This window comes from Microcaecilia unicolor, chromosome 3, assembly GCF_901765095.1.
Source record: "Microcaecilia unicolor chromosome 3, aMicUni1.1, whole genome shotgun sequence".
Classification (NCBI taxonomy): Eukaryota; Metazoa; Chordata; class Amphibia; order Gymnophiona; family Siphonopidae; genus Microcaecilia; species Microcaecilia unicolor.
The window spans coordinates 252,265,506-252,283,541 of NC_044033.1; the positions used below are offsets into that span (position 1 = coordinate 252,265,506).

At 45.3% G+C, this 18,036-nt stretch overlaps 2 protein-coding genes across 2 annotated transcripts in view; both read right to left on the reverse strand.

Annotated features, from left to right (window-relative positions):
- Window positions 1-18,036, reverse strand: part of LOC115466521 (sulfotransferase family cytosolic 2B member 1-like) — a 1,032,539-nt gene that overhangs the window by 886,618 nt on the left and 127,885 nt on the right. The window lies entirely within an intron of this gene.
- Window positions 2,747-16,461, reverse strand: KDELR1 (KDEL endoplasmic reticulum protein retention receptor 1). Its single transcript, XM_030197823.1, has 5 exons — window positions 16,307-16,461; window positions 8,988-9,088; window positions 6,811-6,969; window positions 5,542-5,794; window positions 2,747-4,248 (listed from the first exon to the last, which is right to left on the reverse strand). The coding sequence occupies exons 1-5, from the start codon at window positions 16,395-16,397 to the stop codon at window positions 4,214-4,216; spliced, it is 639 nt and encodes a 212-aa protein (XP_030053683.1). The 5' UTR covers window positions 16,398-16,461; the 3' UTR covers window positions 2,747-4,213.

Consider the following 18,036-nt stretch of genomic DNA (forward strand, 5'->3'; position numbering starts at 1 on the left):
CAAGATGGGTGTCCATCTTTCGTTTCGATAATATGGTCGGGGACGCCCAAATGTCAACATTTAGGTCGACCATAGAGCTGGTTGTCCCCGGTTTTCGGCCATAATGGAAACCGAGGATGCCCATCTCAAAAACGACCAAATCCAAGGCATCTGGTCGTGGGAGGAGCCAGCATTCGTAGTGCACTGGTCCCCCTCACATGCCAGGACACCAACCGGGGGCACTGCAGTGGACTTCAGAAATTGCTCCCAGGTGCATAGCTCCCTTACTTTGGGTGCTGAGCCCCCCAAAACCCATTCCCCACAACTGTACAACACTACCATAGCCCTTACAGGTGAAGGGGGGCACCTAAATGTGGGTACAGTGGGTTTCTGGTGGGTTTCGAAGGGCTCACATTTATCACCACAAGTGTAACAGGTAGGGGGGAGGATGGGCCTGGGTCCACTTGACTGAAGTGTATTGCACCCACTAAAATTGCTCCAGGGACCTGAACACTGCTGTCATAGAGCTGTATGACATTTGAAGCTGGCATAGAGGCAGGCAAAAAATATTTTTAAAGTTTTTTTTTGAGGGTGGGAGGGGGTTAGTGACCACTGGGGGAGTAAGGGGAGGTCATCCCCATTTCCTCTGGTGGGAGGTCATCCCCATTCCCTCTGGTGATCATCTAGTCAGTTTGGGTACCTTTTTGAGGCTTGGTCGTGAAAAAAAAATGGACCAAGTCTACCAAACGCTCGCCAGGGACGCCCTTCTTTTTTCCATTATCAGCCGAGGATGCCCATGTGTTAGGCACGCCCCAGTCCTGCCTTCGCTATGCTTCCGACACGCCCCCCTGAAGTTTGGTCGTCCCCACGATGGACTGCAGTTGAGGACGCCCAAAATCAGCTTTCGATTATGCCGATTTGTGCGACCCTGAGAGGACGCCCATCACCTGACTTGTGTCGGAAGATGGGCGCTCTTCTCTTTGAAAATGCCCCTTTAAGGGGCCCTTAAGGGTTGGCGCGTGGGAATGGGATTTCTACGCACCAACCCGGAATTACTGCAGCAGTAATTCCCACACCCAGCATGCATCATTTCTGGCACTACCAAAATATTTTCTACTTTTGTAGCACTGGTGCTTACCTGGCGGTAATTGGTGCTGCTTGGTTGCCATCGGGTTAGCAAGGGAGCCCGTACCGTCACCTCGATGGGTAGCGGTAAGTGCTCCCCCTTTCCCCCCGAAATGGCCATGCAGTAAGTGGTTCACTTACCGCAGGGCCATTTCTTGTTTTTTTTAAAGAAACGGTAAAAGGGGACCTCAGACCCTTAGCGTGAAACTGGGTGCTCAAGTTTAAGAATTTTCTTGAACATTTTGACAATTTTTTTTTAAAGTACCCCAGTGCAACTGCAGAAGCCTGAGGTAAACACAGAGGGGGATCCTTAGGTGCGAGGGTAGACCCCCATGCCAGGGGTGGGCTCTGCGGTATTCCATCAGGTACAGTCAAGCCATCATTTTCGACCTCATCAGACCCCACAGATGTACAACCCCCCCCCCACCCCTTCCAAAAGAATGGACTTAATCGCTTGCATTTAATCAGAAATCCATTATAATTTATTTATCAAACAATCAATATACAGTTTTGGGGACTGTTCACGTTCCACCCCTTCCCATCATCATCCATCGCTGGATTTTACCAATTAGAGGTGCTCCCGCATTTAACATAGTAAATAGTAGAGGACAGCACAGAAAGACTAACCGACCCATCCAGTCTGCCAGCGTCTTATAGCCACACTGCTCAGGATAGAAGTCTCCCAAATCCCTAAAATTGATTTAAAACCTCTACTCACCAAAAAAAAAAAAAAAAAACCTGGGCAGTTTCTCTTTTGTCAAGGCACTTTTAAGTTTTTATTCCATTGTGGTGTGTGTGTGGAGTAAATTTAAAAAAAAAATCATTTTATGTAAAATAAAACCAAGACAACAGGATGTTTGCAGAGGGTCCGTGGTCTGGGGATACAAGGGAAGCACACTGCTGAGCTAAGGTGTTTAAGGGCTCCCTACAAGCTCAGAAGGTTGGGCGAGTGGCATTTGAGCTGCTTCATTCATTTTCTACCAGCCCCCCTCCCCTTTTAGCTTGGTGTTTGAGTGTGGCCCCCCCCCCCCCCAAAAAAAACCCCCAAAACAAATCTAGCTAGTTTTTGCAAGATAAATGACTAAATGTTAATTAACCTGGTCTCCAGGGCCTGGATATTCATGAAGGAATACCCTGAAAATCAGCTGGGGGGGGGGGGGCACCCCACATTTTTTTTTGCTCACACCTTTTTCAGTAGTAGCTCAAGGTGAGTTACATTCAGGTACTCTGGATGTTTCTCTGTCCCAGGAGGGCTCACAATCTAAGTCTGTACCTGAGGCAATAGAGGGTTAATTTAACGATAATAAACTCTCTGGGACAAGCACTTCTTGCACCTTGTATGTAATTTGTGCTAACGGAGGTGAGTTCTGCTCCTTTTGCCCTGTATCCTTCAGATTCTCCAACAAACAAAAAGAAAAATGAATCCAGACAGCATCCAGTCTATTAAGATATGAATTTGTCTGCTGGGCTTTGATTTGCATGTAACTGGATTTCGTATTTCTGACACCTCCTTTTTTTGGTTTGGTATGGGGGATAGGATACCGGGGGGGGGGGGGGGGGGAAGCCTTCTTTTATGTTCTTGTGCAGTACCCTCCATTCCCTGGCTTCATTTTCAGGTACAAATACATATGCCTGGTCTGAACACACGGTCCTGCACTTATCTGTAATGTCATATTACAGCAAGAATACACCAAAAAAGAAAACACATCAAGGAAAAAGAAAAAAGCACACACACAAATTCATACATATATACAAACACACATGTATACAAAACATCCTCCTGCAAAATTCATGTGTTTTGGGACTCAGGAGTGCTGTAGCAGGGTTAAAAATTTGTACCATTTCACCAGCCTGAAACTTGATTTAGTTGGAGGCAGATATGTAGACTCTGGTGTTGTAATTAGAACTTTCAGCCCATAACCTAGACTCATTTAATTGCATTTCTAGGGATGCCCTTCATTCCAGCCTGAGATAAGCAGAATGGGAAATCTCTAAATAAATCCCATAAGCTCTCCGGAATATTTAATGGAATGAGGAAAGAAAAAAGGGGAAATAGATGAAAAAAAAATATCATGGTCCTGTGGATATATTTCGGATTTCCATAATAATGTGCGGCCCCTTACTCATCAAAAAAGATGTTCCACCCAGAACTAATACCTGCCGGGTTCATGTTCTGTGCATATATGCGGATTCAAAGTCCACCACTGTCTGGATACCTCATGTCACCCCCCCCCCCCCCCACTTGAATGTCTTGCAAATTTGTTATGAGTAGGACACCAAACCAAAATATTATTAGTGCTAAATAGAAACCTGGACTAGTCCCCTCCCCCACCACTTTCCTCCCATGGCACAGCCGAGAAATGAAATGCAACAGCAGAAGTTTTGAGACCGTTTAACGAGGAGAGGAACAAAACCAAAACACTCTCTTTGATGAATGCTCTCCCTGCCGTAACCCTCAAGTAGTGTTTCAGAAGCAAGAAGCAGAACCGGGTCTGGCTGTTAATTTTTTTGCAATTCTACAACCTGCGAGCAGCTATATTTGGAGGGTTATATATAGAGAATCCTGAAGGAGTAGTAACTTAAAAATAAAAAAGGAGATGTTTTTCAGTCTGATATATATATTTTTTATATGAATACACTTTTAGTCTGGTAGGAGGGTGAGAGTATTTTGCTCTGTGTTTCCCGTGTGGTGGTGGGAAGCCCAAGGATTTCCGCATTCCCACCTCTCAGCATTTGTCGTCCTCACCAAAAGACTGGCAGAAACAAAGTTCAAACAAGCGCATGTGAAGGAGAACCCAAAGGTGACCATAGAGAAAACTAAAAAACTGAAAACTATCGAAGATCAAAGTTTACAAATTTTTGATGTTCTTAAAATCGAAGAGACCAGTCTTCGTTAAGGAAAGGGGGGTGGGGGAGGTGAAAGGTTGTCCAGCAAACTCTTGGAATGTACTGCTTGTTGATACTCTTCTCACTTTGCCGACAGAGCACCTCCCCGCCCAACTGTAACTGAATGCTATCAAGTCTGTATTTTTCCCCAAGTGAAAGGTGCTCTCGTTTTCAATCTCTCTCTCCAGCATCCTTCAAGGCTTAGGTCTTCAATATGTTATTCTTACGCCGGCAAACTGAGTTTCTTCCCCTTTAGGACTGTTGGAGATATAAAACAAAACAAATTAAGAGCAATGTCAGTCAATCCTTTTCCTTCCCAGAACAGACCTCTAATTCTGGAGGCTACATATTTTTCTAAAAACATTAAGAAGACAGCACAGTTTAGAGGAAGGTGCCAGAAATAGGGAAAGACCTACAGAATACAGTGCTTTTAAGGAACTGAAAATGTACACTATAGAAGAAAGAAGGGAAAGGGGGCGAATTCGATATAACAGGAACATTCAAATATTTGAAAGCCTTTAAGGGATATTCAGCCGGCAGTGGTCAGCATTTTTGGCCACTGTTGGCGTTTTACCTGGATATTCAATGCCGGACCATGTCCGGACACTAGCACTGAATATCCAGGTTTGTGCAGCTGGCTATCCCTTAGATTGTAAGCTCTTTGAGCAGGGACTGTCTTTCTTCTATGTTTGTGCAGCGCTGCGTATGCCTTGAAGCGCTATAGAAATGCTAAATAGTAGTAGTAGTAGTAGTACCCAGTTAAATGCGATATTCAGAACTTAACTGCTTATGTGAAACCAGACAAAGATAAGACTGTGTTTTATGCAGTACAATTTGTCTGCTTACCTTAGATGGTTAAGAGCCAACTCTGCCCCTGGACTACTCACAAAATCGCCAGCTATGGCTTTAGTGGTTATTGCTGATATTCAGCACCATTAACCGGTTAAGTGCTGGGACAGAATACATAAGAACATAAGAATAACCATACTGGGACAGACCAGTGGTCCGTCTAGCTCAGTATCCTGTTTCCAACAGTGGCCAATCAAGGTCACAAGTACCTGGCAGAAACCCCAACAGAACTCGAGTTTGTCAGGGTAGGTATCGAAGCTGGTGTTAAGAGGGATACCTGAGACTAAGTAGGGTCTGCAGTTTCACACTTTGGCCCACCTCTAAGTAAAGAGAGCAGAGTGGACAGACCGCAGTGCACAAGGTTAAGATAACAGTGGCTGAACTTTGTTCATCTCAACACTACTAGTGCTTGGGCCGGAAGTGCTCATCACAACTCACAGGCTAATGGGGTGGAGGAGGAACATGCATTGCGACGACTCTGCCTACAGTGGCACCTAATAATCTGGTGCTGAAAGCTATCACTGGAAAGACTTCCAATGAGAGTGGCCTTCTCAATGAAAGGAGGACACTTTGATGGTCCTAGGTCACGTAGGAAGAGAAAATGGCAGAAATCAGAGCACATACAAAAGGAAGGCCCTGTTGAGCATCACCAACAATTAGACCACAGACCCTCCAATGAGTGCCTTTTCCACTCTAGCTTACCCTTAGTAATGTACAAGTAGAAAAAGTCGCAGTAGAGGATTGTCTGTACCAGCCCAGCCACAATAGCGATGAGGTCAAAGAAACCTTCAAACTGATAGCGCCAGATCCAGTTGAAGAGGTAGAGGGTGCGGTACACGCCAAGTGCAAAGAGGTAGTGGCTGGTAATAGTCTCTGCCTCGCCTGTCTTACTGACCATGAATAGCTGGGGCAGGATGGCTACAGACTCCAAGTATATGGAAAATGTCCAGAGGATCTGCAAAGGGATAAGGGAACAGATTATTTATAATCCTACCAACACTGTTCACATTAACCATAGTTACTTACACCTCTGTGGGACTGTCTACTTTTCCTGAGACTTTACATGTTCCATCATTGTTTACAGGTTTCTGAGATTGTCTACATTTCCTGAAGGTTAATATGCTCCATCATTGTTTACACTTCTCTGGGATCATCTGCTTTACCTGCACTGTTTACACAGCTCTTGAATGGAGTTTCCTTCTGCGTTACTCAGGTTTCCCAAGGTTTGTTAGTCTCCAGGGCTATACACGATACTAACTTTATTAGTGTCCTGTAAGAATCTTTACTCCACCCAACATGTTTTTTCGGTCCCCCTGACTGACTTGTAAACATTTTTCTGGACTGTCCTTTAACCCATTCCAGATCTACCACATCCCTTACCAGCAGACTAACAAAAAGCTAGGGGGCAGCCTGTGATGGCCATGACTCAGGAAACGCATGCTTTTCTCGCCCTGTATAAGTACATAAGTATTGCCATACTGGGAAAGACCAAAGGTCCATCAAGACCAGCATCCTGTTTCCAACAGTGGCCAATCCAGGTCACAAATACCTGGCAAGATCTCAAAAAAGTACAAAACATTCTATGCTGCTTATCCCAGAAATAGTGGATTTTCCCCATTTAATAATGGTCTATGGACTTTTCCTTTAGGAAGCCGTCCAAACCTTTTTAAAACTCCGCTAAGCTAACCACCATTACCACATTCTCTGGCAACGAATTCCAGAGTTTAATTACACGTTGAGTGAAGAAACATTTTCTCCGATTCATTTTAAATTTACTACATTGTAACTTCATCGTATGCCCCCTAGTCCTAGTATTTTTGGAAAGCTTCGCATCTACCTGTTCAACTCCATTCATCATTCATTATTTTATAGACCTCTATCATATCTCCTCTCAGCCGCCCGGTATTGTTTTGGTGGTGGTAGTTGGAAAACTGCTTGGCTTATCCTTCACAGCCACAGTGTATGGCCTACCTCCAGCGGGGTGAAATCATGGTTAACTAGGAAGGCCAGGATGGCGGTCGGGGCAACAAGAAACTCCACACGGAAAGTGTCATGGTTCCCATCGTAGGTGGCTTTGAACTTGCTATAGATCATCCACACCATAGCATAGGAGCAGGCGATGTATACCACCTGCAGAGAGAGACGAAGGAAATGAGGAGGGATAATGTTAAAACAAAAGGAAGAAAGAGAACCAGAAGAGAACGGAAGAGAAAAAAAACAGCTAATTAATTCTTCGGCATTAATATTCAGGGAATCAGTAAATAAGGAGAGTTTAAGGGCAGCTTTCGAACAGTAAAAGTCCATCTAATTTATTGATCTGGCTCTTATATTTCCATATTATAATTCTCACCACCTTGCAGTATCCAATGATGTTGTAGGCTACGAGCTTTTCAGATCATATAGGTTCCCTCTTCAGGTGCTAGATCTGAAAATTGAATGCCCAGGTATGCTATCCTCTCTGGATCATTCCCACGCTGGATTGCACGTAAAAAGAGTCACCTGACCTGTGAAGGAGCCACTATTCCCTCAGACCGTTGGTAGCTGCTAAAACTTCTCATGGCCACAGACATCTTAATTTGAGCCCAGGAAATCCCCCCCACCGGATGGTTATATAAATCCTACAAGGAAGGAAGAGCAGTCACATGGACAGCAAGCAGGGGTTTGGGGTAGGTCTCATACCACCTCTGCAACTAGGCCACAGGAAGTGGGAACAGAAAGTTTGAAGGGAGACAGGAGAAAGTGGTGCAGAGAGGGCTGAAGAGAAACTTATTGCTTGATGAAAAGGCCGAGATACGGCGAGAGAGGACATGAAAGGGGGAGGGAAGGAATACTGGAAACATTAGCCAGAGAGGGAGGATTCATAACCTAGAGTGGGGGAAAGAGGGAAGGCAGAGGGCAGAGAGGGAGTGACTACAGTCCAGACAAGAAAAAGAGAAAATACTAAAACATACTGCTCTCTGGAGCAATATAGCAAGCTGGAATAAAACACCCATTTGTACCCTGTGATGGCATATATTTATTACCCCTGAGGCTACGAGGACAGAGAGATATGATAAGATAAGCCAGCGGACCGCAGATGATGGGAAAGAAGTGCAGAGCCAAGCCACGCTTCTGACTCTGTCAGGCAACATCTGTCTTCTTTAGTGCATGTTCTGAGCTGGGACTCTGATGGCACGCTGGGGAAGCTGCTCTCTACTCACATTTCTCAGCTCTTGGGAATTATGGTGTGGGGAGAGCAGGAGGAGGGGATGGCAAGATGTTTCGCTTCACTGCCCCCTCTTCATTTTTCTTCACTTGCCAGGGAGCTGTGTGTGCAGAGCTGGTACTGAAGGACAGAGGATGTGCTAGAAAGGGGGTGCTGGGGGGGGGGGGGGGGAGCAGAGATACAGGACTGAAGGGCTCAGGGGATAGAGACAGGGATACAGAGCCTTTGACCTCTAGGACTGGATGGACACAAGGATACAGAGCCTGTTACCTCTAGGACTGGAGGGTTCAGGGAATGGACACAGGGCTACAGAGCCTGTCACCTCTAGGACTGGAGGATTCAGGGGATGGACACAGGGCTACAGAGCCTGTCACCTCTAGGACTGAAGGGCTCAGGGGATGGACACAGGGATACAGAGCCTTTGACCTCTAGGACTGGAGGGTTCAGGGGATGGACACAGGGATACAGAGCCTTTGACCTCTAGGACTGAAGGGCTCAGGGGATGGACACAGGGATACAGAGCCTTTGACCTCTAGGACTGGAGGGTTCAGGGGATGGACACAGGGATACAGAGCCTTTGACCTCTAGGACTGGAGGGTTCAGGGGATGGACACAGGGATACAGATCCTGTCGCCTTTTATTCCCTTACCCTTAATTGTTCTGTTTACCTGTCTTATCTAGATTGTAAGCTCTTTGAGCAGGGACTGTCTTTTTGTGTATGGTGTACAGCGCTGCGTATGCCTTGTAGCGCTATAGAAATGATAAATACTAGTAGTAGTAGAACTGGAGGGTTCAGGGGATGGACACAGGGATACAAAACCTGTCACCTTTAGGACTGGAGAATTTAGGGGACAGAGGCTACACACCTCTAGCGCTGGAAGGCTCAGACACTGGATGCAGGGACACAGAGCCTTTTTTGAGTATTCTGGTGACATTTCCTTACCTTCATGCCTGTGTTGTAGAAAGAGATGAAGTTGGTGAAAAGGTCTAGGTACCGCGTTGTAAAGACCACAGCAAACAGCGCCTGGCTCTTGCCGGAGATACCTGAGAAGTGAAACAAGGGGAAGGTGAATTAACAGCCCAGGACAGAACGAGACACCTGGGCAGTGCAAAGAGACCACAAGTCCTCAGCCACACGGGGAGCGGGGAGGGGATGACAATTCCTGCAAACATGACAACCTTCCTTCTAGATAACGCTTCTCTTCGAGGCACAAATAGCCATTCGGGATTCCAGGATATCCAGAATGAACATGCTTAACAATATAATATCAGAGATAACTAAATCATTCTATACCTATATTAAAAACATCATTGATTTCTGATGATACATGTTGTACACAATAAAATATAGTAACATAGTAAATGACGGCAGATAAAGACCTGAACGGTCCATCCAATCTGCCCAACAAGATAAACTCATTTTACATGGTATGCGATACTTTATACCAGAGTTTGATTTGTCCTTGAGGTCATCCCTGATTCCCTCCGGTGGTCATCTGGTCAGTTCGAGCACCTTTTTGAGGCTTGGTCGTAAAAAAAAAAATGGATCAAGTCGGCCAAGTGCTCGTCAGGGACGCCCTTCTTTTTTCCATTATGGGTCGAGGACGCCCATGTGTTAGGCACGCCCAAGTCCCGCCTTCGCTATGCCTCCGACATGCCCCCGGGAACTTTGGTCATCCCCGCGACGGAAAGCAGTTGAGGACGCCCAAAATTGGCTTTCGATTATGCCAATTTGGGCAATCCTGTGAGGACACCCATCTCCCGATTTGTGTTGAAAGATGGGTGCCCTTCTCTTTCGAAAATAAGCCTGAAAGTTGATGCCTCTTTTGGGTTACCCTGGCAATATCTGGAAATACTTATAGTTCATAAAGAGTTCTTCTCTATGCTGAAAAAAATTGTCTTAGTACATGAGGACATCGCCGGGCAGACTTTCACGGTCTGTGTCCCGCAAATGGCAAGACGAATTCGGATAGGCTGGAGTGGGCTTTGACGGCAACTCCAGTCGTTGGAATGTAAGGACAGAGTCAGGCGGACTTCTACGGTCTACGTCCCAGAAACAACAAAGACCATGATCAAGTATATAATATCACGTTAATTGCCGATTTAATCCAGAGGCGTAGCCAGACCTCAATTTGGGGGGAGAGGGGGGGGGGGCCTGAGCCCAAAATGGGGGACACATTTTGCCTGCCTCTCTCTGTCTCCGCCGCAACCACATACCTGGGCGGCTGGTGGGGGTCTCTAAGCCGCGCCAGCAGAAGCCCTCCTGTGGCAATACTTGGTACCGTGGCAGCTGCATCCCGGGCCTGGCTTTGTATCTTGACTGCCCTGCTTCTCCCCCCACCCCGTCCATCTACAGCGGGTGTTGCTGCACCCTCCCTGTCACCCACCTCCAATTCCCTTGCATCCAACATCCGTAAAACCGCTCCTCAAACGCCCCTCCAGCTTTATTCAGAGTTATTACAGCAGCCGCCAGCCACGCCGCAAATAATCCAGGGACTGGGATGATGGGCAGGAAGCAGAAGTTAATAAAAAAGAAATGCGGCTTCAAACTGATTTGTGCTGGCTCTGATCTCTAAAATGAATTACTCGTTCTGCCCTTTCTCATTTTTAAAATGTTTTTTTTTTCCCCAAGCAACTGAGTTCTCGACTTACGGGGAAACTGGGGGATCGTGGGCATGGGCCGTTTACACCCCATTTCAGGCGCAGGCCTTGCTCTGTAACGTTTCTGGATCCAGGTGGTGTCCACAAGATCACTTCCCAAAAAGATTTACCGTGTACATTTAAAGCATGGATGGTGAGAAGAAGAAGAAACGAGCATCATTGGCCCATGGTTATGGAGAAGAAGCTAAAAGCATCCAGTTCAGGGATGGCGTGGGGGGGAGGGGTGTGTGTGCCTCAATTTAAAAATAAGCAAAATAAGCAAGCCGGAGAACAATACATTGAGAAATTGATTTTTACATGTGTTTCTCAGTAAATTATTATTGTCACAAATTGATTAGGTATAAATTGGAGAGAAAAATGAGGTACTGGGGGGGGGGGGGTCTTAGTAATTTTGCTTAAAATGATCAAGTAGACTGGAGAAAAGAGGGGGTGTCACCTATTAATAAACCATGAGTGGGGGGATCTCTTAGGATGCACGGCCTGTGCCGTGTGGTCGAGAGCAGCTCTTCAAAACCTTGAAAGAACAGTGTCTTGTTTCCAACAGTGGCCAATCCAGGTCCAAGTACTACTACTACTTATCATTTGTAAAGTGCCACCAAACAGCAAGACAGATTTTATACTGCTTATCCCAGAATTTAATTACACAGAGTGAAGAAATGTTTTCTCTGGTTTGTTTTAAATTCCCTAATTAGTAGCTTCATTGCATGCCCCTAAGTCCTAGTATGTTTGGAAAGAGTAAACAAGTGATTCGCATGCACCTGTTCCACTATACTCAGTATTTTACAGACTTCTATCATATCTCCCCTCGGCCGTCTCTTCTCCAAGCTGAAGAGCCCTAGCCGTTTCAGCCTTTCCTTATAGGGAAGTCATCCCATCCCCTTTGTCAATTTTGTTCCCTTTCTCTGTACCTTTTTGTAATTCTGCTGTACCTTTTTTTGAGATGCAATGAACAAAATTGTACACAATATTTGAGATGCAGTTGCACCATGGAAACAGTGGTGCACAGGCCCTTTGGCTCGCTTGGTCTACCAGGCTCTTCATCTGCCCATTGTTTCACCTCAGACCTTCATACTACTACTACTTAGCATTTCTAGAGCGCTACTAGGGTTACATAGCGCTGTACAGTTTAACAAAGAAGGACAGTCCCTGCTTGAAGGAGCTTACAATCTAAAGGACGAAATGTCAAGTTGGTGCAGTCAAGATTTCCTGAATAGAGGTGTAGTGGTTAGGTGCCGAAGGCGACATTGAAGAGGTGGGCTTTGAGCAAGGATTTGAAAATGGGCAGGGAGGGGGCCTGGCTTATGGGCTCAGGGAGTTTATTCCAAGCATGGGGTGAAGTGAGGCAGAAAGGGTGGAGCCTGGAGTTGGCAGTGGTGGAGAAGGATACTGAGAGGAGGGATTTGTCTTGAGAGCGGAGGTTATGGGTAGGAACGTAAGGGGAGATGGGGGTAGAGAGTTAAGGAGGGGCTGCAGATCGAGTGCATTTGTAGGTTAGTAGGAGAAGCTTGAACTGTATGCGGTACCTGATCAGAATCCAGTGAAGTGACTTGAGGAGAGGGGTGATATGAGTATATCGGTCCAGGCGGAAGATAAGACGTGCAGCCGAGTTCTGAACGAACTGAAGGGGGGATAGATGGCTAAGTGGGAGGCCAGTGAGGAGTAGGTTGCAGTAGTCAAGGCGAGAGGTAATGAGAGAGTGGACGAGAGTTCGGGTGGTGTGCTCAGAGAGGAAAGGGCGCATTTTGCTAATGTTATAGAGGAAGAAGCGACAGGTCTTGGCTATCTGCTGGATATGTGCAGAGAAGGAGAGGGAGGAGTCGAAGATGACTCCGAGGTTGCAGGCAGATGAGACGGGGACAATAAGGGTGTTATCAACTGAGATAGAGAGTGGAGGGAGAGGGGAAGTGGGTTTGGGTGGGAAGACAATAAGCTCGGTCTTGGCCACGTTCAGTTTCAGGTGGCGGTTGGACATCCAGGCAGCAATGCCACCTTCATGCCACCTTCTGCCTTGCTGCATCTAAAACAAATATATGGTAGGGGTGGGCAGCCCAAAAATTATTTTCATGTAATTTCCTATATCATGCAATGACATATTGTATCCCTGGAATTAGAAAAAGTACAGAGAAGGGGAACCGAAACGATTGGGAGAGAAGAACTCTCGTAAGAGGAAAGGCTCAAGAGGTTTGGGCTCGTCAGCCTGGGCTCGTTGCTGTCTTTTCTGAGATTATGGTAATCTAGCATGAAATTATTTTCTTTTACAGCAGTCTTATCTTGGAATGCGTTGCCTACTGAACTAAGGTCAGAGTAAGCCTTCTTGAAATTTCAAAGACAACTGAAATTTTGACTCCTTCAAAAATACATAATTTTCTGCATGTTAGATTTTAATTTGTTTAGGTAGTTTATATTTTAATTGCACTGAGTTTTTATATTACTGCTATTTTGTTACTTTGTAAACCATTCAGAGCCATCGGTAGAGACAGTATATAATACTTTTGTGTTATGTAATGTTATGATATGATTGATGTCTATAAAATCCTAAGTGGAGCAGAATAAGTAAAAGTGAATCAATTGTTTAGTCTTCAAAAGTACAAAGACTAGGGGACAATTCATGGGGTGTTGGTGTCAAAGGATATGAAGGTGAAGAAACAATGCGACAAGGTGACGGCCATGGCCAGAAGGATGACAGGCTGCATAAAGAGGGGCATAACCAGCAGAAGAAAGGAGGTGTTGATGCCCCTCTACAAGTCGTTGGTGAGGCCCCACTTGGAGTATTGTGTTCAGTTTTAGAGGCCGTATCTTGCTAAAGATGTAAAAAAACTGGAAGCGGTGCAAAGAAAAGCTACGAAAATGGTATGGGATTTGCGTTGCAAACCGTACGAGGAGAGACTTGCTGACCTGAACATGGAGGAAAGGAGAAACAGGGGTGACAGACGTTCAAATATTTGAAAGGTATTAATTAATTTATTTGTTACATTTGTACCCCACATTTTCCCACCTATTTGCAGGCTTACATAATACCGTAAAGGCGTTCGCCAGTCGGTTGATAACAAATACAAGGTTATATTGTGGTCAAATGAGGTAGGTGTGTGTCAGGTATCGTGAGGGTCGAAGGGAATGTAGATTGTACATTGTCCAGTAAGATCATTGGTTATGGTGTGTTGCTGAGTGTGGGGATTTACGTTGGATCGGTGGGGTAAGCCTTCTTGAAGAGGTTGGTTTTTAGTGATTTTCTGAAGTTTAGGTGGTCATGGATTATCTTTACAGCTTTTGGGAGTCCATTCCATAGTTGTGTGCTTACGTAGGAGAAGCTGGATGCGTAAGTTGTTTTGTATTTAAGTCCTTTGCAATTTGGGTAATTTAAGTTTAGGTATGATCATGATGATCTGATTCTGGTTGATAGATCTATGAGGTCTGTCATGTATCCTGGGACTACGCCGTAGATAATTTTGTGAACCTTTTTCGGAGACGGGAAGGCGGCAGAACTAGACATGAATTGAGGTTGAAGGGGGGGGGGCAGACTCAGTACTAATGTCAGGAAGTATTTTTTTCATTGAGAGGCTGGTGGATACATGGAATGCCCTCCCGCGGGAGGTGGTGGAGATGAAATGGTTATGGAATTCAAACGGGTGTGGGATAAACACAAAGGAATCCTGTTTAGAAGGAATGGATCCACAGAATCTTAGTGGAGATTGGGTGGCGACACCGGTAATTGGGAAGCCAAACCGGTGCTGGGCAGACTTCTATGGTCTACGCCCTGATCGTGACTGAATAGATAGGGATGGGCTGGAGTGTAAATTTTAAGGGGCTTCGACGTTAGCTTCAGAACTTAGTACAAGAACAGTACTGGGCAGACTTCTATGGTCTGTGCCCTGAGAATGGCAAGGACAAATCAAACTCGGACATAAAGCATCACAAACCATGTAAAATGAGTTTATCTTTTTGGGCAGACTGGATGGACCGTTCAGGTCTTTATCTGCCGTCATTTACTATGTTAGACTTTTAAAATGAAAAGAAGAAAATATTTTTTTCCACTCAATGTATACTTAAGTTCTGGAACTCGTTGCCGGAGGATGTGGTAACAGCGGTTAAGATATCTGGATTTGAAAAAGGTCTGGACAAATTCCGGGAGGAAAAGTCCGTAAACTGTAACTAAGGTAGACCTGGGAAAGCCTCTACTTGTCCCTGCGGGTTGGTAGCTTGGGATCTTCCTACTTTTTGGGATTCTGCCAGGTACTTGGATTGGCCACTGTAGGAAACAGGATACTGGGCTTAACAGATCTTTTTCTGACCCGGTATGGCGATGCTTATGTTCTTACCCCCACTTTCAGTATTCACAAAGCCTAGCAAGGCAATCAGGTGTTTGATGGTGCAAACTTTTCAGACAGCTTAGATGTCTATGATCTGCACTCACCCCCCACCCATCATCTTTGCTGCATTCCCTTACCCTACTCATACATTCAGTACCTCACATTATTTATTACCAGGTGGGAAGGGTGGATATGTGTAGGAAAGCAGTTTGTACATTACCGGTACATATAGAAACATTGGGATATATAGCTGAAAGAAGCTTGTGGATACTGGCACAATGCCACGATTTCTCTTCTGTATTAGGTGTAGAAAAAGGAAGCCAAAGGAACATTTCAAATTGGCCTAGAATGCCTTTCCCCATCCTGGACCTGTCCTCCTGCCTCCAAGCCCAAGGGATGCTACAGCTCCCTGGACTCTCCTCCAACTCCAGCCTGGGGATCCCACAGGAGCAACAGGCCTCAAGTCCACCTACACATTTTTTTCCCCAGGATAAATTCTATTTCCCTTTAACATTAGGTCTGAAATACCCAGAACAACCCTTCCCCCCCCCCTTTTTTTAAACATTGAGTGCTGTAATCTATGAAAAGTGTGAGGGGCAAATAATACATGAAAATGCTGAGGGTACCCCCCCCCCCAGTCTCACTGCTGGAAGGTTTTTCTGTGGCAGGTTTATTTTTTCCACAGGTAAAGATTTCTATTGCCTGGGTTTTTGTACACTCCCCCCCTCCTATTCCTGAGTTCTCTTGGACCACAAGGATCTACTTTTCCCAATCAACTTCCCCAGAAGAGTGGGAAAGGAATCAACGATTTAGCACTAGCTCAAGCCCCTTGCAATGAAAAGGAAACCACCTCCTCATTCCCCCCTCCTTTCTACCTTAGGGTGAGATCTCTCAGCCTCCCTCCCAGTCCTTTACTTTAAACAAAACAATTTAAAGACTAAACAAATCTATTTCTCCCTCCTTAGAAAAAGAGATCAAAAGACTGTGACAGTGGGAGGAAAGAAAGAATTCAAACAACCTCCTCCCCTCCCACAACACAACAATGGAAAAGACGTGCAAAAACCTCACCCGTGCAAAATAAAGTAAGAACTTCAAACGCACGCTTGAAATAAGTTTATTACAGAAAAGGGCAGATTCACAATGAATGCACCCTGCAGCTGCTTCCTGCAACGTTGCATTTGCACAAGGAAGGAAATCCCGGACAGCTCAGAGCACGAAGCAGCTGCAGTTCAAAAACGCAGTTTTCTAGGATTTTATAGATTTTTATTTTTTTTTTCCAAAATTGTTTTCTTACCAGCACAGGATCTGGACTTCCAGATCTTCAAGAGGAGAATGACGATGGCTATTAGATGAGAGAGATCTCCCAGGAAGCGAAAGATATTCATGGTGGGGGACTGCAGTAAAAACTAAAAAATAAATTAAATATGACTTGGGGGGGGGGGGGGGGGGGGGAAACTGTGCTAAAAGGACTGTTCCTGCCGATGGGGGCTCGGCTCGGGGAAAGGCTGGCGTTTCTGGTCTAGCTAGGCCTTGGCAGGAAGGAGGAAGAGATTGAAGAAAAAAATCCTCTGAACTCCCCCTACTGGATTTCCAAGCAGGGAAAAAAAAAAAAATTAAAACAGCTTTTCAAAGCAGTCCTTTGTAAGCCACATTGAGCCTGCAAATTGGTGGGAAAATGTGGGATACAAATGCTATAAATAAATGTAAGGGGGGGCCCTTTTAGGGCGGTAATTCCATTTTATATGTGTAGAAAATATTTTCTGTTTTCTACCGCGTGGCGCTTACCTGGCGGTAATCTGCAGTTTACGCGTGCTGGCCGCTTACCGCCCGGTTAGCGCATGAGACCTTACTGCTAAGTCAGTGGGTGGCCGAAAATGGGCGCGTGCTGCTTTTAATTTTGTCGCACGTCTGTTTTTGGCCACACACACAAAAAAATGCCTTTTTTCCAGGCGCGCTGAAAAAAAATGACCTGCGTGCGTACAAAACACGTGCCTACACCAGCGCACGCCACTTTTTCGGAGCGCCTTAGTAAAAAGGCCCCTTAGTTAGTTGATGGTGCACTGATCTTGTTTGATTTCCCTTTTACATTGTTTTTCTTTTCAAAACTGAATTGGATTATAAGTATTGCTGGAGATACTTTCTTTGCATCATCTGGATGCACACAAGGATGGTACTCGCAGCAAAATGCAGAGAGCCCAGAGAGCAAAAATGTTTGCACTATAAAACTCCTTAGAATAGACAACCTTCAAAGCTGAAAGCAAAAATTCACACTGTCAAAATTTAGAAATTTTTTTAGAATTTTAAAAATTTTTTATGGAGGAAAAAGACCTCAAAAGTCTTTGCACAGCCGCTGGCACTTTATAGACTACGGTATTATCATGGGTCAAAAAAACCCCTCCATTTGTTTTAAGTAAACTTTATAATTTTTCAAAATATTTTTATCATAACTTGAGTATAAATGTAAAACTGTCATTATTTGGGAAAAAAACCTGGGGTACCAGCTTACTGTTAACGACATTTGTTTGGGTAGCAATGCTGGAGGCCATTGCAAGTTGCACCCAAAACCACAAGCTATCACCAAACTCAAGGAAGCCGAAATGCTGCAGATGATCTAGGACAGCTGGCCAGAGGGACTGATTGACAAGGCTGTCAAGAACTTTCTAAAGCGACTGTTAACTGGGGTGGACACTTTGAGCATTCAGTGTGACTGCAAAATTCTGACCTATTGTTAATTGTATTGTTTGAATAGTGTTAATTTACTGTGTTTTAGCTCCAACATTTCTAACGTGCAAAAATCGCTCAGTAGTAACACTAAAATGTTGGTAATATCAACGTAGCTTAAGATAATTGAATGTTGTTTACTAGCAGGGGTGTAGCCAGACCTCACGGTGGGAGGGGGCTAGAGCCTGAGGTGGTGGTGGTGGTGGTGGTGGTGGGGGGGGTACATTTTGGTCAGCCGCCCCTCACTGCCTGCCGCTTTGCTGCCTCGCCGCCCTGCCACTCCCCACCCACTGCTGCAGCAAA

Excerpts from the sequence above, each read along its gene's own strand:
- KDELR1 (XM_030197823.1), bottom strand. The coding sequence starts at position 16,397 with ATGAATATCTTTCGCTTCCTGGGAGATCTCTCTCATCTAATAGCCATC. Across the intron at positions 9,089-16,306 it reads GAAGTCCAGATCCTGTGCTG|GTATCTCCGGCAAGAGCCAG; the intron begins GTAAGAAAACAA and ends TTCACTTCTCAG. Across the intron at positions 5,795-6,810 it reads ATGATTTCACCCCGCTGGAG|ATCCTCTGGACATTTTCCAT; the intron begins GTAGGCCATACA and ends ATCCCTTTGCAG.